Source organism: Schistocerca piceifrons, chromosome 9, assembly GCF_021461385.2.
Source record: "Schistocerca piceifrons isolate TAMUIC-IGC-003096 chromosome 9, iqSchPice1.1, whole genome shotgun sequence".
Lineage (NCBI taxonomy): Eukaryota > Metazoa > Arthropoda > Insecta > Orthoptera > Acrididae > Schistocerca > Schistocerca piceifrons.
In genome coordinates this window covers 200,175,327-200,201,525 of record NC_060146.1, presented here as the reverse complement: position 1 = coordinate 200,201,525, position 26,199 = coordinate 200,175,327, and the positions used below count along the sequence as shown (strand labels likewise).

At 39.8% G+C, this 26,199-nt stretch overlaps 1 protein-coding gene across 1 annotated transcript in view; it reads right to left on the bottom strand.

Moving 5' to 3' along the window:
- LOC124717093 (26S proteasome regulatory subunit 6B) overlaps positions 1-26,199 on the bottom strand; it is a 42,143-nt gene that overhangs the window by 4,408 nt on the left and 11,536 nt on the right. Inside the window, exons 3-7 of the mRNA XM_047243798.1 lie at positions 24,807-24,993; positions 20,879-21,025; positions 20,320-20,523; positions 16,089-16,333; positions 3,901-4,125 (exon numbers count right to left, since the gene is read on the bottom strand). Of these exons, the coding sequence (XP_047099754.1) occupies positions 3,901-4,125; positions 16,089-16,333; positions 20,320-20,523; positions 20,879-21,025; positions 24,807-24,993 (1,008 nt within the window). The remainder of the gene's footprint in view (positions 1-3,900; positions 4,126-16,088; positions 16,334-20,319; positions 20,524-20,878; positions 21,026-24,806; positions 24,994-26,199) is intronic.

The following is a 26,199-nucleotide window of genomic DNA, read 5'->3' as shown; positions in this document are numbered from 1 at the left end:
ATAGTATACACTACCCACAAAGCCAACACTTTTGCCTTCAAAAGACTCAAGGATACTTTTACCTGCAGTAATTAGAATTTATCAGTCAGCTTACTACATTTGAGACATGTAAAAATGACACGTAACAGAGTTGCCCACTATTTTTTTAGGCCGAACACAATTTCACTTATACTGATTTTTCATAAATTCATTCCAGCAGAATCACTGATATGCAGTTACAAGAACTTGTGGCAAGGGAAGATTTGGGAACCACCTTAAAAAAAGTGCCTCTACAGGACTAAAAAATCACTGAAGCAATGCCAGCAGGTATCCTTCAAAGCTATTCGTAGTTGCTGATTTTCACAAGCATGTGTTTGATTCAGTGCACAGCTTGCAAATCCCAGATCTCACAGCACATTTAAGCTTATTTAGGACAAGTACATTAGCCAGGGTATGAAAAAAAGGGCTCTCACTAGTGGACTAAACTGTTTAGCATGCCAACAACCAGCCAAAGTTGGCTGCCACATTCATAAATCAGTAGTCCTATTTTCTGAAATGACACACTGTTTCTCACATGTCCACATTGAACTGATGGGCCTGCTCCCTCCATCTGAAAGATTCAGATATACCTTAACAGCAACTGACTGGTGCACCATCATCATCCCACAATCGTCATCCTCTGCACCCTAACTGCTGTTCCTACTGCAGGAATATAAAAGTCAAAACTCCAAGCTTCACCCTACAGCAGCATCCTCCCACATTAAAGCCAACATTTTCATTCATAAGGACTTTAAGAAAACCTCAGATGTTACACCCAGATGCTGCCCACCATCACTAAAACCTCCTTAGTCTGGCCTTTACCACTTTTTGAAGTGTAAGAAAAGTACTGTGCAAATCCTATACAACAGTGAACTTACAACAGTGTCATTTGAATTAGTTGAGCCAGCTTACCCATTAATTGTCGACATCCTACCAACTCCATCACCCTATTATCTGTCACCATCAACAAGCGAGGTCAATGAACAATTCCATTTCTGTGGCACTTACAGCAACCCCTGACCAAGAGCCCTCACCACTATCTTGGAAAGACTCTCCCCAGAAACCACAATGTTGAGTTCGACACCATTTCCCCTACATTTCAAGAGCTCTACTCTAATAAGATTAGGGAGAGGGACTGTGTGGGAGTAGAAGCTTGGCAAATGCTTTGGGTGTAGTGCATTCTCTACAGTTGACACAGAGAATCGCTGTTGGCCTTAAATGGTGTAGTTCAGTTAGTCTTTAGTACAACTCACAAACTCATGTTCTGTGCGCACCTCAATGCTATGTAATTGTTTAGAAGTAAATAAATTGTGCTCTTACTCTGTTAATACTGTTTATTGTGGTTAATTTACCTACACACCGAAAAAAGTGCAGAGTAAGAATTTGACTCTGGTTGACACGATGCAAAATAAAAAAAGCAAATTTGTGTTATAGCTTTTAAAAAAGCAGTGAAAATGTTTACTGATTTCTGTAGTGGTAGTATTATTAATAGAATGATGCGTGTTAAACCAAATATTTCCATAAAGTGATGTATTAATGTGAGAAATATCAATGATAACCGCATTTTACTAAATAATTTTGTAATGTAATTTGAAATATATTATACCACGTAAAAATTTGAACAGAGCAATACTATAAAGTACGATATGATAGGAAAAAAAATTGATGGCTAGTTTATGTTATGCTGCAACTCAAGTGACTGAAATTATGTGCATCAATGAACGTTTAGAAGTGTGGTAGTAAACACCAAATTTATTATTTGTCACAATTTAACAAAAATTAATAAAAAGAGTCAGGTCATTTATTTCAACTCGTGCAGAATTTGCTTAGCTCCAGTGTGCTCGGGATCGGTTGGTAGGACACATTCCGAAATCAAGGGATTGTTGATTTAGTATTGGAGGGAAGTGCACAGGGTAAAACTCTTAAGCGGCATGAATACACTAAACAGATTCAGAAGGATGTAGGTCGCAGTAGTTACTCGGAGATGAAGAAGCTTGCACAGGATAGAGTAGCTTGGAAAGCTGCATCAAACCAGTCTAGACTGAAGACCACAACAACCACAACAACAACCAGTGTGCTGCACCAACACTATCACTGTATATTTAAGCAAATAAAAGAGGTTAGATATATGCACACACAGATATTTAACAGTATCCAACAAAATATACTTTTTATTGTTGACACAGGACAAAATAATATCATATCTCTATGACCATTTATGTAGTTACCACCCCTATAATCCACTTACGAATGAGATCTCAATTACTAGCTATACAGACAGTAGCAGCTCACCAGGCTCTTCTCATACACTCTCAATGCAAACTCTGTGCCTTCTGATCTTTTTACAGGCAGAGTAATACACTGTAATGTGCCACTTAGTGCTTTCTCATTTCCGGCAGTAATTTTGTACGATATAGTTTCACTTTTCAGTGTCATCAGCCACGTAGTAATAAATCAAAAATTTCTGGAAATTGTGGCAATGGCTACAACAAATGATAATAATCTCTGCATTAACTGATGTGCAACTGACACCTAATTATTATTGAGTTCTTTCTGTAATTGTGTGCACAATTACACGAGAACAAAGGACAACTATCAAATAGTTTTGTGTGTGTGTGTGTGTGTGTGTGTGTGTGTGTGTGTGTGTGTGTGTGTGTGTGTGTGTGAAGAAACCATGTGGCATATGGGTTGTGCAACACTTACAGCTCACTAATGACAACATCCAACAAATATTTTTATGATCTCATGCAGAAGGTATTCAGAGATAATGTTGCTGCCTGTTTTGTGTCTCATGATGGGATAAAATTTTATTTTACTGGAAAGATGAACTGTTAAAATGAATTAATGTCAAGGCTGATGTTGAGGATGAACAAGATTCTGCAAAGCTAACAGTGTCTGATGTGGTGTCAAAAAATAGAGGTGTAAGCATCTTTTTTCCACTGAGAAAATTGTAGTAGTGATGTACTATCTCAACTGGGTGCTGTCATCACTGTTTCTACAACTGAAAGATGACTGACAAGTTCATTTTCCAGCAGGAGGGGAGCTCCAATTCGTTGGCTCACAGAAGTGCTTCCATACCTTGCCCGTATCACTGGATCAGGCTATGTCCCAAAGTTCACTGACCACATTACAGTTAAATTTATGGGGTTCACTGTTGTACAAGTGACAATGATCATTCTGTAATTACCTTTAACAATATTTGAAACAATGACTGGCTACATGACTAGCCAACTACATAATTGGCTTTCAACAATCTGAGTGACACACTGCTAATCTATGATCCTGTACTGATTCTACAGGTGCATAGGTTACTCCCCAGCTGAGGTACTGATTCACTCACTCACAGTATGTTAACAACTGACACCACTGGAAAATATTCTATCACAAATGTTTATGTAACATCTTTCGTTATTCACATTTCACTGTTCTATGGCTTTCATTGCTATTCATCTATACTATGATAGGCTGGCATCAAACATCAAGGGAACTTAGTGACACTGCTTAGATTGATAGTTGGTATAGCCCACAGAAAAGTTAACAGAGGTGCTCAGGGAACACTGATGAGAGTCACTGGTAGGAAATGCGACTTCATTCTGAAGAACCCCAGTTGGCGAAGTATTGAAAATCTATATTTGATTAAGAGTGTTCAACAATACTACTGTTTCAATCATAACTTAGGCACAGATGATGAGAATAAGTTACAAACTATGGACAACTTTTCCCTTGCCTGATCTAAAATTGGAATTAAACAGAGTAATATTAACACTGATACAAATTTCCTTCTTCCACACGTTGTTCAGTGGCATGCAGAGTATACACAGACTAGATAATTCAATGCACAATAGTTCATTTATTGTGAATTGAGGACATTTTCAACCTCACCTCCTGGCAGATGGCATTTATGTCCGCACCAGAGATGCGATCTGGACGAGCAACATAATCCTCCAGGTCCACTTCTTCGCTCAAGTTCATCTTGCTTGTAATCGTTGAGAAGATCAACCGCTTTTGCCTCCTGTCAGGTAAAGGAAATTCGATCTTGCGGTCAAGACGACCGGGCCGTAGGAGTGCTGGGTCGAGAGTGTCAGCGCGGTTTGTTGCCATAATAACCTGTAACATGAGTAAATCTACTTTACTGCTTCACAATCAACACAGTGTGAAACCTGGATTATGTGTACTTTCAGTGAATGGGTGTTTTATCAAATTGTGCTACAGATTATCAGAGTTCACAAATAAGTTGTGTGGCTAAGTTATAATTAAATTTTCAATTCCATATTCAAAACAAATGATACAAAACCATCACCTCCAACTTATAAGCTTTGCTGTCACACACTGAGATTAATTTACTTTCCGTTAGCCTTAGTGTCATTAGTGAAAGGAAAAAAAGGGGAGAGGGGAGGGGAAGCCAAAAAGAACATGCATCACATATACATATAACTACGGCAATGATGGCCACTGATCCCTTCAGTGCAGATGTAGACCGGACTGGAACTCTTATGGGAATTGACAAGGTGCTGCGAGTAATGAGGCTAATGAGCAGGGGCACTACATCAGTAGTATGTGCTGTAAGTCGAGAACTTGGATGTGACAGGTGTGCTAAGGATGTCCATGCAGTTATTGTGACCTGGGTTTGAATTCTGGTCCGGTACAAATTTTCAACTAGCCCCTTTGAAAAAAATTGAAACTAATGTATTTAATTCCTTTGTGTCTTTATTTATTGTGGCACACTGATGATACAAATGGACAGACAAGCAGTGTAAAGTACATACTCGAAGATGTAATCAGTGAAAATACACCTCATGTAAAATCCTGGTTTCAGGCAAAAAAATTAATAATAAACAGAGATAAGTAAGTATGAGCTTCAACACACAACAGAACGTTGCCCCTTGTTACGTACGTATGCATATTGTAACAGCAAAAACAGCATTGTCAATGAACAGGATACCAAGTCTCTCAGACTTTCCACCAGTAAGTATGTTTTTAGACTGCCGTCTAAGATCACAGCCCTTTTACGTTCTGTAAAGGATGATCCTGGTTTGTGTAAGGTATCTGCTGCATTCCATGCTGTTGCAGCATGTTGTACATTGGTCAGACTATCAGGACTGTTGAGGAGTGGTGTACTGAGCCTAAGCGGTACAAACTCTTACAACAATCGTGCAAATCCGCCTCAACAGAACATTGTCTTGGCACCGATCAACCTATGGAATATAACACCATGGAGATTCTGGAGTGCACTTCCAGCTATTGGGACAGTGTTATTAAGGAAGCAATTGAGATTAAATTCACAAGCAAATAGAGATGGAGATTTATGCTTAAATTGTACATGGAACCCTGCTCTCACTCTCCTCAAAAAACAGGGGGACAATGTTTTTTACGCTACTTTACCAACTGATTATTATTAACTTCACTATCGATAAATTCTGATGTCGGTCATCTTTGGTTTGTTACGGCGTTAGTGTTAACTGTGTGTGTGTGTGTGTGTGTGTGTGTGTGTGTGTGTGTGTGTGTGTGTGTGTGTGTGTGTGTGAGAACCGAGGTTTCAAATTCCCTAGCACAGTGCTTACTTGCTGCATTTTGCCTTGAAAATGGAAGAGCATGCTCTTGTCGAAATGCCGGCGGTTGTCGACATCATCTGGCTCCATTTCTGTAAGCTATCTGAAGATGGAAAATTTCTATTAAATTCATACCTGCATATGAATTAAACATGTGCACCATGTGTCTACAAGCTTCAACACAGGGCATTGTGGCAAGAGGGTTCATAGTGACGTCACAGGTCACAGCCCACTTGTGCGTGACTCTTGCCATGTATTCTAATATCTGTGGACAGTGCTATTCCATGCTGGCAACCTTGCAAGTCATACAGATTGATTGTTATGGTAGAAATGACAAAGAAATACTTCGTATAGGTTGGCAGTAGCTCCGACGGCTTCTAACTCCTGTAGCAACCAAACAATAATAGTGCATAACTCAGTTGCTGGTGTTCTTTTTTTGCATTTAATGTTTGACTCTCAGCTAGTGTTCTTTCTCTTTTCCTTTTTTTTTCTTTCTTTCTTTTAGCGGTGTACCAGTACATCGTGCATGAAAAGAGACAGACAGACTAAATGGAGAAAAGTGGGACATTAGTCAAGAAGTGAAGAAAATTTAACACAGAAAGCATGTTGATACAGCACGAAAACTACATATTCATCCAACATCAACATTAAATACAATCAAGAGCAAATGAAAAATAATTACATGAGCAAGTTTGGAAGGAGAAAACAGAGAACAAAAATGAATGTGTTATGGTCAGTTTCCGAAAATGTAAAACATGCTTTGAATATTCCATTTAATAGTACTATGGCTCGTGCCACACCACTTTATTTGGAGCAAAAGTTGGGACTTGCTGATTTCAAAGCACGCAATGGTTGGATAGAAAGGTTCAAGAACATACATAATGTGGTGTATAAATGTGTTAAAGGTGGAGCTGGAAATGTAAACATTGACACTGTTCAGTCAAGAAAAAATACTCTTCCATGAATCATAGGAAAGTACACTCCCAATGATGTTTTTAATGCAGATGAAATGTGCCGATTATTTTATGTTTTGCCTTGCACAACTCTTGAGTTCAGAAGAGAAAAATGCCACAGTGGAAAATTTAGTAAGAACCAGGGCCCGTGTTGCCCGGCAGCCTCGTGCAGCGGCTAAGCCCCGTTCAAGGCCACCCGCCTAGCGTGCAACCAAGAGCAGCACGGCCACCAAAACAAAAAGTGAATAAATTTTTTGAATAAAAAAAGGGAGGGAGATAAGGAAAGGACAGAACACACTTTACTGTGTATAATAAATCATACAATCACCGTTGATATTTATTTTACAATTGCCATTGCCGACTTTCGCCCATAAAAAGAGGTACTCATCAGCATTCAACTTCTTCTTCCTTCTCGTAGTCAAAACAAATGGCATGCTTGGAACAAGAGTACCATAAGGCTGTTTAGCTAACAATACTGTAGTCTCAGTAATACTCCATGTCTTCCAAGCCAAAATGTTAGCATCTGGAAATGCTTCAAGGCCACCATAATCTGCTTGATTGCCCGATACAATAGCAAGTGTGAGCCAGGTACTACCTCCAAACACTGCTTGTACATCACAGGTAAAGTTTAGATGCAGTCCACGAAAAACATTTGGACCTCCAATCAATTGCTGTTTATTAAACTGCCCAGCCAAGTCAATATCAATCGCCTTGAAACTGCGATACACAGGTACACTGCGCTGCCAGCGACGTCGGTAACCACGTCGCAGAGGCATTGCTGTGGCACGTTAACACAAGTGAACGTAGCAAGCCAACGCCCAGCGAGACACCCAGAGCTATGCATCCGCTGTACGAGGCTGCCGGGCAACACGGGCCCTAGTTCTACTAGGCCCGTGTTGCAGAATAATTGGCTTCCGGTTGGGCTGATAAGGCGTGCTGGCGCTGTGCGAGCGCGTGGCTACCGGAAGTTGTGGTTGTGATAAGCGCTACTGGGGTCCAGCTGCGTCACAGCACGGAGCGTCATTCGCTGTGTGAACGTCGAGGAGTGCGGACGCATACCTCTGGGTGCCTCCCTGGGCGTTGGCTTGCTACGTTCACTTGTGTTAACGTGCCACAGCAATGCCTCTGTGACGTGGTTACCGACATCGCTGGCGGCGTAGTGTACCTGTGTATCGCAGTTTGAAGACGATTGATATTGACTTGGCTGGGCAGGTTAATAAACAGCAATTGATTGGAGGTCCAAATGTTTTTCGTGGACTGCATCTAAACTTTACCTGTGATGTTCAAGCAGTGTTTGGAGGTAGTTGTAATGAATTAGCGGCAACTAATAACTAGTAAAGTTAAGAGCCCACGCTGCTTTAAAAAAGTGCAGATATTTCACTGTAAATATACAGAGTTGTCTCAACATAATGTATATACTCTTTGAAACTGAACATCTTTCATTAAAGGAGATAAAAATACAATTTTTGCACGTAATAATTCAGAAGGCGATGAAAAACATGACAACGCTTTCTTTTGTTTCAGGATTGTAAACAAACATGGCGTTATTGTTGGATCAACGGTAATGGATGCTAAAGTAGTAAAAGAGAACAGAGAATGCGAGTGAGTTACGACAATGTTGGAGGGTTGAATTTGGAACGTCACAGCAACAAATGTAACAATTCTAACGTGTAGGCTTTCACAGCCGGCGTCCTTATTACATAAGACTTCCAAGCCGAGAGGCAATGGTCGATCTTTAAAACAACTACTTTCTGATGTTTAGTCGCCATCTGTGGGCAACATCTTCCGAGGTGAGTCAACGACTGGCTGCCAGATCGTGAAGGTCCTGTTTGAATAGAGCGCACAGGGGGCACCACCATACATCACATGGAGTCGACTGTAAGTCTATCTCTGACAGGAAATCTCATTATTATGCACACATTTATGGAAAAACTAGAGAGATTCAGAAACACCACAATAATTTAAATAGAGAAGAGAAGGCTTAAAGTTAGATAAGATATGGAGATCAACTTTGCACCAACGATGTGACAATTGATTACTTTCAGTCAAGAATAATGTTAGTCAGAGAGGGATTTACAGTCAACCCCACGTGACGTATGGTGGTGCCCTCTACGCACTCTACATAAATGGGACCTCCACAACCTGGCAGTAGTTGTTGACTCACCTCAGAAGATGTTGCCCACAGTTGGCAACGAAATGTCAGGAAGAAGCAGTTTTAGAGATCGACCATGGCCTCTCAGCCCGGAAGTTTTAACTAATGAAACGTAACAATTACAAGTATCAGAGCTAGTTTGATACTGAAGGAAAGTTGCAGGATATGAATAAGGGGCATTGCGTAGGAACGTTTACAAGCTCTATTCCTTTGGCCCGATGAAGCAACCTTTCCACTTAATGTAACAATTAATTACCATAATTGCGTGCACTGGGCCACTGAGAATCCACACGCAACCGAGGAAAGGCACGTTAGACCACAGCAGACTGATACCCAAGGCAGATTAACGTGCTGGCGGTACTTCTTTGAAAACACCGTCACAGGTGACTTACTAAGACATGTTGCATATGGTAACAACTAATCTTGACTTCTTTGAAAATGAGGATCATTATTTTTAACATATTGGACACCATCTCACCTTCACATTGATGTGAGGGCATTCCTCAATCACAGATTCCTAACCAGATGGACAGGATGAAGAGGGAGTGTGAAGCTCCCAACTCAATCTCCTCATTTAACTCCTCTAGACATCTATCTGTGGGCTACTCTCAACAACACAGTTTACATTGCTAGACCATAAACACTCGATGATATTAAAGAGCAAAATCAGCAAGCCTGTTATGCTGTTCCATTAGGAACAACAGAATTAGAATGTCACTCTGTTTGTTCCAAGTCGTCGTTGAACATTTACCACCTTTAGTAGGACCTTAAAGTACATCACAAACATTGTACTGTATTGATATCTCATTTATTAAGGAGATATTCAGTCTCAAAGAGTGAATACATTATTTTGTGACACCCTGTATATTTAATGCAAATGCACGGGTAACAACTATATTCGAACAATTCTTGCACGCCTGGAATGCAAGTAGAAAGCGGAAAATCCTTTTTATTGACAAGCGTGCAGTGCATCCCCAAGATACATTGTATCTAGTACCATAATATAAATGCAGCGTTTTTTCCTGCCTTCAGCCGCTTGACTAAGGTATTACAAAACACCTGAAACAAAAATATAGGAAGATTCTTGACTGAAGAGGCTACCTTGTCCACATCACGATGATAATGGTTACTATCTTAGACACTGTGCATTTTTCAAGCAGTACCTCAGGATTCTGTACAAGACAGTACAATTGCAAGCTGCTTCATGAAGGCTGGCTTACATCAGATACTTAAAGAAGACATCATGCCAAAACACGGGGCAATTTCAGCTGAACAATGATAACAAATAACGGGGTAAAAAGAAAACACTGACTACCTTAGTTTTGATGAATATGTTTAATGCGACAAAAGTGTTGCTGTCTGTCAGTCTATGATAACTAGTTAAGTCTTGCAGGAACAGTTGGCACAGAATCAAGAAGTGAAGACGAGAATGAACCAAAACCTTTGTGGAAGTCCCTACAGTGTCAAAAGCTATTGAAGCAATAGACACAGTTGAGCATTACGTTTTGAGTTTTGAAGTCATCAAAGAAGTGATGAATGTATTACGTAAGATGGAAAATACAATATTATATATAAAACCAAAGATGAGGTGACTTACCGAACAAAAGCGCTGGCAGGTCGATAGACACACAAACAAACACAAACATGTGCCTCATCAGGAAAGAGGGAAGGAGAGGGGAAGACGAAAGGAAGTGGGTTTTAAGGGAGAGGGTAAGGAGTCATTCCAATCCCGGGAGCGGAAAGACTTACCTTAGGGGGAAAAAAGGACAGGTATACACTCGCACATATCCATCCACACATACAGACACAAGCAGACATATGTCTATCGACCTGCCAGCGCTTTTGTTCGGTAAGTCACCTCATCTTTGGTTTTATATATAATTTTTCCCACGTGGAATGTTTCCTTCCATTATATTGATAAAAATACAATATTAAAATTAGGACAAGAAGAACTATTGATATGTCTTTCAAATGTCTGTGAAGACAGAATTATGTACTGTCCCTTACTGTGTTACAGCACAGTTAGGCCAACAAGATTTCCAATGTACTGACAATTCGTTGAAATGACAACCCGTATTCAGTTACCTGTGGTGATTCACTAGTCCATTCTATATGAACAACATTTGTTTGTTTTGAGAAGCATAATAACTATTATAACATTAGCATACTTTTTTTTATTTTTCTACACCACATGACACTATAGCACAGTTTTACTTCTTGTATACTAAGACGTAATTTTGAGTGTCTGTGAGTGTGATAGTCTGAACACATTAATGTAAAGGAGTATTTTGCATTATAATTTACTGAGATAGCATGTCAGTAAGTGTGGAGTTATGAGATCACATATCACCCCAAATGGGGTACTCTTAATTCCACACTTTCACTGATGAAAAATAGAATCACTAAATTAGGTATTTTTTGATAGCAGGTTTACCTGCTTATGACATTCAAAAGCTGGAGTACTTTCAAAAATGTGCTAACAAGAGTCCACTGTATTTTGTGCACGGTAGACAAGCTTCAAACTGAGTGCCATGAGCTATGATGCAGCTTTGTGGGAAAACCGCTCTTCATTCATCAAAATGAAATGGTTACGAACATATACAGGATGCCCCAGGAGGAATGGTAGCTATTCAGGGATATGACAGGAATGATCATTCAAAGCAAAACAGTCTAGTAAAAGTGAGCTCTCAAACGCATACCTTAAGAGCTATGAGTACTAGTTCATCTCTGCTACTATGAAACCCATCTCTCTATACTGAAGTAGTGCTCACAGCTCCTACAGTATGCATTTTAGAGCCTAAGTTTACTAGACAATTTGGTCCATACTATTTCCTCCCAAAATATGGAAAGCAAAGGGCTTGCACGAGAAGAGATTTGCTTCACAGTACTGAAGGTGAAGAAGTGCCCATAGGTATATGGTCCTTGTTTTAAGGGAGATATTTTGCTTCAAATGATTGTTCCTATCTTATCCCTGAATATTACCAAACCCCCTGGGCCACCCTGTATCATTCCAAATAAAATTAATTGGTTCCCTTAATTTTCAAACACAAATTCAATTAAAACTGCTTAAAATCTAGTCATTACGTAACGGAAATTGAAAATTTGTACAAGTACAGGACTAACTGATTTCCTATTTATCATCATGAGCAGTCACCGTAATCTACAGGCTATCTGAGCACACCTTCATGCCTGACAAACTTTCACTGTCACTGATCTATCCACTTATTGTTTCTGAACACTACCACCAGACGTGCTCCCAAGGGGTGTGGGAACACCACTTGTGTGAGAGTAGCATCTGTGGAGGACCTTGGATTAGCCCAGCACAAGGTTCAAATGGCTCTGAGCACTATGCGACTTAACTTCCGAGGTCATCAGTCACCTAGAACTTAGAACTAATTAAACCTAACTAACCTAAGGACATCACACACATCCATGCCCGAGGCAGGATTCGAACCTGCGACCGTAGTGGTCGCTCGGTTCCAGACTGTAGCGCCTAGAACCACACGGCCACTCCGGCTGGCCCGACAGAAGGAATGTATATGAAATTAATACAGATGCAATTATGTGAAATGATATCAGGTACATCAAATCATAGTTATTCTTTCCAAGAGTAAATAAATCAAGTTCAGAAATGTACAGGATCATTCGTAAGTAATTTCAGGGCAACTGCAAAAACTACATGACATTCAGAAAAATTACATGTATCCATGTATTAGAGCACATCCCCAAATTTTGATTCATAATACACACCACTGCATATTCTCAATGTAAACCACTAGAGGTAGGCATGTTAGAATATGGCATACAATGTAGGGACATGGGTGTTTCTGTCCTTCAATTCATTCAATGTTAGTAACTTGTGGTGGTTCAGTACCAAATACTGGCGAAAGCTCCGACAGACAAAACAATCTGTGGGTGGTACAACACATTCTGTGAGAATGGCTGCTTATGTACTTTGAAGAAAATGGGCTGCCTGGGACTATCGGCAGAGAAGGTGGACTGTATGTGGGAATCGTTTGTCGGGAGCCCATAGAAACTGACAACACTGGAGAGCAGAGAATGGCAGATACTGCAATCGACAGTCTAGCACATTTTATGCAAATGTTTGCTTGTAAAACCATACCTGTGACAGCTGCGACAAGTGTTTAGTGCTTGGAACAATAAGGTTCTGAATTTTGCAATGACTCCCACCTACTGGCGGCAGATGGTCTTTCACAGAAGTCTGTTTTCAGTGATGAAGCCACGTTTCATGTGTCTGGAAAGGTGAGCTGTCATAATGGGCACATCTGGGCACAAAACATTCACATGAGGTGGTGGAATACATCTGTCATTCACCTCAAACACGTTTTTGTGCCACATCCTCTTCAAAAGTTTATAGAGTGTTTTTCTTTTTTGCAAAGAAAACTGACTGCTTTTGTGTACCCATACATGCAGTAGCAATGACTTACGCCACAATTACAGGAAATCAGTAGACACTTCATTTTGCAACAAGACAAGTGTTCCACCCTACTTTCTTTCAGATACTTGTGAGTATCTCAATTTCAAATTGCCTTGGCATTGGATTGGATGTGCTTCCCATTATGACTATCCTCTTCTACAGTGGTTCCCACAATCACCTAGCAACTACAGTTGACATTGAATCTCAATTAACCCTCACTTTTGGGACCAGGGAGTGGTCAGAACAAAGAGAATGAAACAGAAAATATATTTAAATATTTAAAATGTTTTCTGTTGGAATTTCTTAAACCTCCACTTTGCGGCTGCATCACATTCCTTCCTTGTCCATAATATGTCCAAAGCTGTAGCGGTTATCTGCTGGTCCACATATTTGAGACAGTCTCGAATGCATCCTTTGGTGCAGTGTGGTCAATTTTTTGTCTTCTTCCTTTTCTTCATCACCTAACTCTTCTTGCTTAACACTATACTGTTGAAAAACAAGATCAATGATCTGATGATCTTCAAGTTCTTCATTGGTAACAGCAGTAATGTCACCTTCTGCCAGCCATTACTCCACATCAGCAGGCTGGATATCATTCTGAAGAGTTTCCAAATCAGTGACCAAATCTGTACTACCTGGCTTGTTAGTTTCTGTAAGTTCTGGTTCTTGGTTTAGGCTAGAACAAATCTCCTTTCATGATTGTGGAGTGTAGAGTGGTTTTCATAAGTTCTTCCCAAGCTTGAGCAGCTGTGTAAATTGAATATTTCAAATTGAGGATTTTCATTGCTTCAAAAAGATTACAACCCTCTTCTGTTTAATCTAACAAAGCACTGCATCTGAGCACTTTTTTTGAGTTTAGTAATGAACAGTAAATGGTGACATTTTTGTTTTTTAATTCTCTTGGTTTCTGAGATAGCCAATACAAACAACAATTTATGGCCACCACCTGCATTGTGCACATTGCAATGCTCAGGCTATTCTTTGTTATTGTCATGCCTGTAGCTGTTTTATTATTCTTAGAGGCGAGAGTTTTTTAAGGGAGCATTTTATAGCTTATCAAATCTATCAATGTTGTATAACTGATCAGCTACCACTTAATTTATTTATTTATTTTTTTTTTAACAAACTCCCTACCTGAATCATCAGCAGCAGAAAGTTTTTCACCTGAAATAGCAACTTGCCTCAAGCCATGACAATTCGTCCATTGGTGGAGCCAACCTTCACATGCTTGTAAACCGTGACAGGAGTACAATTGATCAATAGTGCGGGCACGCTGTTTGACATTGAGCACAGACGGATGGTCAGACACACAGTCAGATAATCTGAGGAATCAGTTAATCAAAGCTCGTATAATTGAGGTTCTACTATACACGACTTCATCTTATGGGGTTACATCAAAGATAGTGTGTCCCTGCCTCCGAAGTCACTTAATATGGACAAGTTACAAGGAAGGATAACTACTGTGTTCGACGACAAAGTGTTTGAGTTTGAATATTGCACTGATGTTTGTCATGTCTTAAATGGTACCCGAATTTAGCATGCATAATGCAAATTAAAAACTTTGACAGATGCTCTATCCTCTGACAAATGCGTATTTTCTGTAGATCATTGTTGTTTTCACGTAGTTGCCTCCTGGAACCACGAAGGTTTTCTTTATAAATTTGGCTGTTATAATTGCTATAAGGGGAGTGTCCACCTAGACTTTCATAAGCACCATGGCTATCCAGAAAGTAGATATATATTGGTCTTTAAATATGTCGAGGGAAACATTCCACGTAGGAAAAATATATCTAAAAACAAAGATGATGTGACTTACCAAATGAAAGTGCTGGCAGGTCGACAGACACACAAACATACACACAAAATTCAAGCTTTCGCAACAAACTGTTGCCTCATCAGGAAAGAGGGAAGGAGAGGGAAAGACGAAAGGATGTGGGTTTTAAGGGAGAGGGTAAGGAGTCATTCCAATCCCGGGAGCGGAAAGACTTACCTTAGGGGGAAAAAAGGACGGGTATACACTCGCACACACACACATATCCATCCACACATATACAGACACAAGCAGATGTCTGCTTGTGTCTGTATATGTGTGGATGGATATGTGTGTGTGTGTGCTTGTGTCTGTATATGTGTGGATGGATATGTGTGTGTGTGCGCGCGAGTGTATACCCGTCCTTTTTTCCCCCTAAGGTAAGTCTTTCCGCTCCCGGGATTGGAATGACTCCTTACCCTCTCCCTTAAAACCCACATATAAAGGTATAGGGAACAAAATGATTTATTCATTTGAAAGTGACAAATACAGCTTTCAAACAGTCTCAACAAAGATTTAGGCACTTTATCAGAGGCGAACAAGCTTTGAAATTCCACTGTTGCACAATTCTGGCACCTCAGGCTTCAACTAGAGGTCTGAGCTGCCGAGAGTTGACAGTCATGTACATGAGGTGTGCATTTCTCTATCTTTTTCTGACGAACGCTGTGGCCGAAAGCTTGTGTGTAACTGTGTTAATTCTGCCTGTCTGCAACTTAACATCACCTTTATGGTAAGTAGCACTCTACCTTTTCCTACATTGTTCATATTCCAACCTAGAGTTTCCATTGATTGAATATACCACTCTTTCATATTTTGTATTTAGACAGGGGGGGGGGGCAATCAAATGAGTCTGTAATCAGAAACACTTTCTTATCTCTATTTTAATATATCAGAGTCGCCACCGTATATTTAAACCTATCATGAGATCTCTGCCTTGAGTTACTGATTAATAAGATCAAACATTGTCCTGACAAGTCAGCAAAGGATTTTAAAATGACAGGAAATGGTCAAGCACAGAAATGATTTAATCTTGTTCCTAATTATCATTTACATTCTGCTAGAATCAATAAAGTCTCTTAATCATAGACCAAATCAGTGATGAAGAAATGTGGCAGTGGGCCAACACATTAAATACCAAAAATCAATATGGGGAGTCAGCAGCACTAACCTTAACATTTGTAGTCTGATCGAAGCCATCCATTTGGTTGAGCAATTCTAATAAAATTCTCTGCACTTCTCGGTCTGCACCAGTCTGTGCATCAAATCGCTTCGTTGCAATGGCATCAATCTCATCGATGAAGATGATGGCAGGAGAATTTTCCTTGGCAAGTCTAAATACATCTCTCACCATTCGTGGGCCTTCCCCTAAATATTTCTGGACAAATTCTGAGCCGACTACCCGGATGAATGCCGCTGAAATGTAGTGAAAGTAGTTATTACACTAAATTAATAAAAATCAATTTTTAACACCTAGATAAAATTAATTTGTGTTTGTAACTGCTTTTATGTTTTTCACATGCGATTGAAAAGATTTGTTCACAGAATAACAATACAAGCTTAAGTGAAATGTGGCAACAGTGTCATGAATAAGCTGACATGGACAGATTACACAGAACTCAACAAAAGAGAAGGTTAAATAACAGAAGCAACTATGTCAATATCATGGAGATATGCATCTCTATGCATCTTGTTACAAAACAGGGATGAATTTTATTCTTGCCACTGGATGGTACAAATAGCTAAGTATATATTTTTTTGTACTACACATGTTTTGTTCATAAAAGTGAATTCCCTCTGTCTGTTTCATTAGAAGTAATAAGGATGACCATATTAAGTGATCAATTATAGTGAATAATTTGAGATCTTTGGAAAAGATCAACTCAATTGGTGGAAAGTTTACAAACCTGAAAGAGACCATTGCACGTCAATTAAGAAATATTTAAATTCAGTTCACACAACCCATTACAGTGGTTAGAGAATGAGCAAATCAAGAAAAGAATAATGGATGAAAAATATACAATAAGTATGATTATATATGTAATAAGAAAAGGAGAAGGAACCACTTACTTGCAGCAAATGAGAGACGGTGTAAGAAAAACTTCCAATCTGGAAACTCTACTAACATTCTTGCCACTGCTTTTTTTTTTATATTTCAAACTATAGTTATTTTCAGCAAGTTCACAACATTTTCAAAATAATGTGCAGAAATACAGACCAAATGAGTGAAAAATCTGGATGGAATCATTCTTTATAAAGGCATAATAATTTATTTTCACTACTGGCGAGTAACTGCCGCCGCGCAGACGATGTCCAGCATTTGGTAAACAGCAGCCACCTTCTCATTCAACAGTGACCACCAGTCATGGCACATAATACAAGAGCCAACAGACAACAGAGGTTACACTCTCCCTCCACCACAATTACCTATTAAAATAAAGTTCCCTCTCCTTCCTCCTTAACCCTTTAGTGACCAGTGGGAACTATAGTTCCCACTTATTTGTTTTGACTAAGTTCAGTGGTAATCGTGTTCCCACTTCCAACTTGTGCTACCATCTCTGTTACAGTGTGCTAGCTACGTGTAGGCAAAAGCTTTTGTATTTCTACCTTGTGAGTCAATCAATGCAGAAGCGCATTTCCCGCGTGAAAACGAGCCACTGTTTCAACCGCTAAAGCGTTTTTGATAGTGTGCTTTCCTTTTGCATGTGAAGTGACTTGTGTTGTATTTATCTACTTTTATATTTATGAGGGAGATACTATTCATGTATATTTGCTGGATTTGACTGAAAATTACATAAATATTACAAGGTAAGATGGTGGAAGCAGAAGTGAAGTATTCTGCCGTTTGGCTGTGGCAGAGTATAATAAAATAATGGGAGGAGTGGATAGATTTGATTAGCTGTGTGAACGGTATGCTGTAGGTCGTCGTTCATGGAAGTGGTCGCACAAACTGTTTTTCTTTTGTTGTGGATTTGGCAGTTGTCAATTCCTACGTTATGTGGAAGCTACAGAAGACGGAAGCAGACCAGCTAACATTTAGATTGCACTTGGAAAGGCAGCTTATCTCTGGCTTCTCAAGTCGTAAGAGAAGAGGAAGGCCTGTTCATTTTCAAACACCAAAAAGAGGTGTGTCTGGAGTACCAGATGAAGTTTGTCTTGAGAAAGTTGGAATTCATTTCCCGACAAAAGGTACAACAAAAGAAGATGCCGCCAATGTAGCACCCAGAACAAATAAAAGAGAACAAAAATAATGTGTGGCAACAGTCGTGTACCTTTGTGTGTAGCACCATGCTTCTCTAAGTTCCATAGTACATCACCTTAGTGAACTCAAAGGACAGTATGAACTAATACAAATATAAATGTAATGTTTAACATGTTTTTGTACTAAAAAATAGAGGAAATATATTTTTTAAAATTAGCAAGTGAAGTTACTCCAGAGTTCGGTGGGAACAATAGTTCACACTAACTTTTTTGTACTCATAGGCTAATCTCTCACTTTCAAGATCTAAACTATGATTTTATGAATGGTTTCTTAGCCCAATAAAGTGTTCATAAAAAGTCTACAACTTCCGGAAATAATTTGGCCACTAAGTGACCAATGAAATGAACTATCTTTTTAAAATTATGACATAATGGCATGTACAATGAACAGTAATAACAAAATATAAGGGGCACTGCATAGCTTGAATGCACCAGTAGACCCAGAAGAAGGCTGCTGCAACTGTGGCCGAAATTTTTTTTTTTTTTCTCCAGCAGTAGTTTTATACAATATGACACAGTACCATACCCAGAAAATTTTTATGTCAAATGTGTAAGTAGTGTCTACAGCTCTGTACACATACTCTTACTATGTCATTTGCACTATTTTCTTGCAACTTACAAAAAAACCACTTTTGTTTTTCCTTGTTTCTCCCACAATAGGTGCTTTCGTTGTTAGCGAAAATTGCTGCAACATTTTTGGTAAAATCGAACTTTTCCAACACCTCTATGACATGTAGTGTCAGAAGCTCTGCCATTTCAATATGGTATTTGACCAACTGCAACATTTAGTGCCTTTATCTAGATGGTAAACAGTAACCACAAAAGGAACTGGCTAGAATTCTGTGCAGCTGGAAGAATCTATCATCACTGGAAAAACTGTGCTTCTTTCACACTTTTCATTGTGTGTTCCATACCAATCAGTGGAGCAGACTACTGCTTGTGCATTGCTGTGTGATATGGTGTGCAAATGTAACTTTTTACAATGAAAGTTGTTTCTCCAGGTCTGAAACTGGTGTCACTTATAATTAATTACAAATTTTTACTCTTTAAGAGTTAAAAAATCACGACTGTCCAGAAAAAAATTGGATAAATGGGAACTCATACTGAAACTAATAATCATTTGTTACTCTTTTGTTGAACACAGTACACAGCTTTCAAATATTAAAGTTTACACACATTTGAAGTGTGTCAGTGAGAAGCATAGTTAAAATTCTAGATCTCCCAACACACAAAGACACTCATCCAATTAGCCCCCCCCCCCTCCCCATCAACTGTATTTTTAAAATAATGTATCCTTCAGATAACAAAATAGCTGGAAAAATAAGCTACAAACAAATCACAGACTGTTTTTGTACTTCATAGTTGAAACTTTGTAGCACATTTGATAAGAATTCTAAATTTTTATTAAAAAATTCAAGGTGGTTTTAATTTAAAATCTTCGATATAATGTATGGCATGGAAAGGATTAGCGTGAGAGGAGGGCAACACTACTCTCATAAGCATAGCTGTTGCCAACTTTCCCTTATCAGTAATCTTTTATGCACCAGCATTTTTAAAGGCCTCTGGTAACTATCCTGTTTATATATATAGAATAAAAAATAAAAACACACCCTGTTTGTGAAAGTGGATAAAAGAGAAATTACTGAAGTCGCAATTCTGCTAAAATAAGTGACATTCTATAAGTGTTTTCTGACAGCAACGGAAACATTGTGGTAGAAATGAAGTAGCTCTTAATCTTAGATAAAATGTCACCAGAGTTTAATTTTAAGTTGCCACTAACCAATTACATGTAGAATGTGAAGCAAATTTAAATAGTAATTATTATAAAGGAAGCTTTTTGATGACTCATGTTTGCCATACTCCCATAACACTCATTTAAATTTTTTCAACTCCTTAGAAAGTAATGCACAAGGTTTCACATTTTTAAAGCTATTGGTGGAAGTGCAAGGGTGTTGCGTGGGTCAGTGTGCACTTTAACTACAAGAACAGTTGTAGTTGCTAATTAGCAATAAATAAATTATTCCCAAAAAGACTTGACAGTTTTCATTTACTGATTAACCAAAAATGAGACAGATTAAATGAAAACTGAAAAAACTGAAATACTCCATTTCTCAGAACTACTAAAAGTAAGAGCTTTGTACCAGTAGTATGATGAGCAACAGCTTTTGCTAGCATGGTCTTTCCACAGCCTGGTGGCCCATACATCAGTACACCACGGGGTGGGTCAATACCAATCTGCTTGTAGAGTTCAAAGTGTGTCAAGGGCAGTTCCACAGCCTCTCTAATTTCCTGCTTCTGCATGTCCATACCCCCTATGTCAGAGTACGTTACATCTGGCTTCTCATCTGTAACAAAAATTAGTATCACAAGATGATTAGATAAGATGAATTATGAAGTGCCTGGAAACTGGTATGTATAATTTAATGAGTGTCATTACTGCACAACATAGCCTACAAATGATATTTCTGAAATACAATAATATTCTCCGTAAACTATCTGCTAATCAGTTTGAAAGTATTTACTCACATTCAAAAGGAGCTAGCTAGACTACCGCATTATCTAAATCATTCTACACCACTTATGACTTCACTTAGAAAGGACTTACTCAGGAAAGCGAGTGACCACAAAGTCAACAAGATTGCACAACAATACGTTACATATTTACATTCTGTAACAGCTGTCACAGAAACACTGACTTACCAGCCTGGAGCATTGATATGGATGAGTCAGCCTCAGGTGGCAGAACATCAACCAGTGCATTGCTGTGTTTGTGGAGGGCAACACTTGCTGAAGGTTTCAGAAGTTCCCGGTCAATTGTCGACAGTATTCGGACATAGTAGTTTGAACCTACCCAGAAACAAAACATCAATTTCATTTTGAGATACAAAAAAACTTGAGAAATGAAAAGGATATCAATCATGAGTATTGTTTTAATGAATGAAAGAAATTAATAGTGAGATATTTTAATTTCCAGCTCCATATTAGCATCAATGCATCAACTAAAAATATAATTTACAGTGCAGCTGGAATCATCAGTAGCCATATGAAAGCCTTAAAAAAATCACAATAGAAAGAAACTATTTACAACCAAAGATTCCTTGTGTCTCCCTATATGGCCTCGTAAGGATGCTAATTATCAACCACACACAGTTTATTTCAGTGTTTGTGACCTATTACTGAGTTCATCCAAGTGTAAGACAACCTCTTTTTTTTTTTTTTTGCAGGGCGTCCATGTGAAAATTTTATTTTTAACATATCATGACTGATGCCAGTCAAGGTGTTCTCTCTCTACTGCTCATAGGTTGGTAAGGCATCAGTTCTGCTAGTTTTCCACAGTCAATTGGATGACACTTTCACATAACCAATAAGAGGCATGAAAAGGGGCACTGAATTTCTGGTGCATTCAACACTGCGTCTCAGCAACGATGCAGGAAAAGACAGATTGCTACTTACTGTAAAGAAAACATGTCAAGTTGCAGACATGCATGATTAAAAGAAACTCACACAGCCATTGCACCATCAGTAAAGAGACACACACACACACACACACACACACACACACACACACACACACACAAGCCAAATCCATGATCTCAGGCTGGAATGCATGGGATGCAAGCATCAATCTGGAGATGGTGCGAAAGGGAAGGTGAAAGATAATAGTGTACATGTGGGGGAAATACGAACGCTGCCTGGTGGAGTATGCAGGGACTAGACTGGCGACAGGTACAGCATCAGGAAGTTGTGGGGTAGGGAGGCGGAGGGAAAAGGAACAAAAAAGGAGAGGAGGAGTGCACTCAGCACCCATTGTGGCGGTTTCCTTTCGGCTTCCACCCCATCTGGCACGTGAATCCAGATAGGGAAGTGATAACTTCGGTGCAAGTCATCGGCCCCATCCCACTGAGCAGTGTTAGTAACAGCTGGAGAGCAAAGCAAGAGATCAATGGCAGAGAACGACCTAGTTGCTGTGCAGAAGTGAGTGCTCTCTCCCACATTTAGCAAGTATGCGCATGATGACACGAGAAGCTTCTCAATTGCTCTATCCCCAGGGGAAGGTAGTTGCAGAACCCCAAAGCACATTGTGTGCATTAAAATCATCACAGAGGATGAAGGGGCAGGGGAGCTGTGTAATAAGCTCGATTAGGGTCTATTCATCATGTGCATCATGTGGGGGCAAGTAAAGGGCACATGCACTGATATAGCAATTGCTTGTCAAGTTGTCGTAAATGAGAGGCAAGGAATGGTAGCCGGTACTGACAAAAATACCTATGCCACCCCTAGCTCTCTCCCCACTCAGGTCGTCCTTTTTGTGGAGTACATAGCTTCATAGCTCAGCGGTGTACAACTGTTGGAAACGAGTCTCCTGGAGACACAGACGTCTACCTTGAGATAAGAGGGAGACACAGTGGTCTACCCTGAGATAAGAGACCGAGTTCCTTCACATGCATCCTGAACACCTGCAAGTTTCACTGTAGAATGGTAACCATTAAATCAATGTGGTTTTAATTTACCCCTATCTTTGCACCGTGGAGGTGAAGCACTTGTAGAGCGAGGGTGAGTGGAGGGGCCTGCTTGGATCCAAGGCATCTAACTCCATGATGTCCTCCTCATCAGTCAGATGTGAAAAATGATGCCTGACAGTGCTCAGGACAGCTTTTGACCCGAACATCATGAACCTTTCCCTGCACCCTGACGCTTCGAAGGTGAGGAGGAAAGGGGGCATTTAGAGGCACTCTGCTTGTCTTCTTGACACTCATTATGGAACTGCTGCTGGTCTTTTCTGTGGTGGCTGCTTGGATTGCTTTATCCTTACTCATTTTGCCTTGGCATGTACACATGCAAGTATAGGGTCTGGTGGTGTATGGCTGTACACTGGACGTCATCTGCATTGAGCCGTCAATCTTAGTAACGCGTTTCTGAACCATGGAAGCATAAGAAGTGGTAAACACGGAAGGTTTCGTCGCCTTATATTCATTTTTTACTTCAGCATAGGGGATCCGCTTGTTGACTTTTACTTCCTGAAGGTTTTGTTCATGTGCAAAAACAGGACAGTCTCTGCTCCAGACTGGATGGCTCCCAGAGCAGTTAATGCAGACTTCTGGAGATGGACAGTCAATCCCAGCTTCATGGGCTGCCTTTCCACATTTCCCACAGGTCACTTCACCCCTGAAACTCGGTGTCATGTGACAAAAATGCTGGCATTTGTAGCACTGCATTGGGTTAGGCATGGAAGGCCTAACCCTAAGTCTGATGAAACCTGCCATGATGAGGTCAGACAACGTTGGAGAATTAAAGGTCACAATGAACGTGGTGGTCTTCTCAATTTCTCCATTATTTCTACACGTCCTTTGCTCTACATCCACTCTCCACTGCAATGCCCATTCTTGTTTAAGTTTGGCATGTGACCACACACTTGCTAGAGCTAAGGGAGTTACGCAGTTCAACAGTTACATCACATTCACCCAATTTTTCAGTCTTCATAAGTAGTTCCACCTGCTTTGCCCTGTTAATCTCGACAAGTGGGAACCATTCCGGGCAGTCAAGCCAAGATCCCCCATTCCCTGAGACACACAACATTCCATTGCCATGCCATACGGTGGTTGTTGAAGCATGCCCAGAGATTATGGTAACAGCAGACTGGCGGTGCTTATCAGTCCCCAGCTCAGGAATCACGGGGTCGCCAAACCTGTACTCAGCAAATGGTTGCCGAGCTCTTGAGGGCATTATGATATTTTGATGAGTGTCATTGTCATCATCTTTTGACTTCATTGTAAGATGATGAAAATGACTGTCAAAATGTTGTGGAATTTGGCACAGCCATCTGGATGGAAGCTGAGAAGATTTCATTAGCAATATATGCCCGGAAAAATCTACATTCACAATTGAGTAATGTCAGATTGTAAGATTAGTTAGCAACCTTCGAAATGTTGCATTATGTATGTGGTGATCCTCACACAGGCAAGAGTTTCCATGAGTCCAATACAGGGGAAAAAAGGAAGTATTTTCTGAGATTAACAGGTGGTGGTGAGAGCAGGGCAGGGGACAGGGGTGGTGTGAGATTTGGGTAGATAGGTCAAGGCAGGATCTGCACATGAATGCAGAATCAATTTTGAGCACAACAGGAAGAAGGATATAGGTGAACATGAGGACCAGGGAGAAATCAAGTGCAATGGCATTAATTACTTTTAACTGGGTAAAAAAGTCCAAGAGGATTGGTAAGTAATTGGTATTTGTGACAAAATCTACATGCAGCAATGTAAGAGACATCGAATTACATGAAACAGTGGCAGGTTATACGTGGGTTGGCATTACGAATAACGTGGATCTTTGAGACAGTAAAATAGGAATAATGAGATGGTGTAGAGATATTGGGAATAACTACAGTTAGTCAAATGTATGCCCCATACTCCTGACAGACTGAAACAAACAAGACAAAGATTACTTGTTGAAAAAAGATTACTTGTTGAAAAATACTGGTGCAAACTTTCCAGCATTACTGTTCCTTAAAGTAAAGCATTTTGATGTTTCTCAAAAGATTCACAAAGAAACTGGAGAAATATTGTATTCATGCTCAAGTGCTCACACATACAACTAGCCATTAATGGAACGGCAAAAAAACTAAGTATACCTGTAGTGCTGCCAACTATTCCAGTATTCTGGTCAACAGCCTCGAGAAACTGCCCAATAACCAGGGGAACACTCTGTATCCGCTTAACTTCCTCCTGCGCATGCAGGTACTCCTTTTTCAAGTTGCGCTGCTCATCTTTTATGTATTCTTCCTGCACAGCTAAGAATTCCAGTTGCCTCTGAAGCTTCTGCAAAATTTACAAGTATATGTAACAATGACAACAATAGTCCCACACCATGCAATTTTATATGTGGCAGTGGTGCTCTATAACTTAGCTTCGGTGGTCAGGAGAGGGAGTACCTGAATACTTGTTTAGGTCATGCAAGAATGAGAGTAATTGAAACTGAAGAACACACTTCATATGCTGTGACAGCAGTGTAGACACTTTTATTGTTCCAAATTGACCAGATGCCCCAGCCTTATGCAGCCATCATTTGATCTACAGCGAAAACATAATGATAAAGGGGAGGGGGGGGGGGGGTACAATACAATTGGTGCTGTAATAAGACACCTCATATCCAGTAAGGCTTGTATTTGAATTAGATGACTTTTGAAGTAAGTTTGGCCCTATGTGGTTTTTGTGTGCAATTCCCACGCCCCCACCTTTCCGCGTAGTACTCTTCAGGACCCCACCAGATCTGGCCAGTTCATTCGTGCTTGCACCAGTGAGGTTTTCTTTTTACGTCACATAGCTTTGTTAAAGATATAGGTTATTTTTTAAATTTTTTTGTTATTACTGTTTTCTCACAATCAATAAGCAGACAGTATGTAATTACTGCAGATTTTGTATGGAGCATAAACCTGTAGTAATTTTATATGAATAGTCAGGCGGCATTCTTAATCGTTATATTGAGCACTTTGAAAAACACACCTTTATTTCTGGGGCATTGCCATTCACTACTTGTAATCACAGCTTGTGGTCATTTAGTTTGTACTACACACGCCATCCAGTGGTGAGACAGGTAACTCTGTAGCAGATTTGGCACCTCTCTAACTCTCTGCCAGTAGCGGAGTGCTGTGCGGCAAGCTAGGAGTCATGTTCACCACTAATACGCAAGGATGGTACGAGGACTTTATCAACAGTGTGCATTTAATCAACTGGGTTTTCATCAATTTATGTTGTCTGGAGTGCCTTTTATGCTTTGAGTTCATATAATGTAATACGGCAATTTTATAGCAAGTTCCATAAGGTAAACGGAATTTCGTATCCCCCCCTTAGGTCAGATGATGGGAGCATAAGACTGTTGAGACTGGTCATCTTTGAACAGTAAAAGCTGCTACACTCTGATCATGACATACAAAGTGTGTTCTTCATTTCCAACCATATCGACTGGGCCACATCACAGCATGTGTATCTTACAAAATTAAAGTAATGACTTCTTTCTTCTTAATT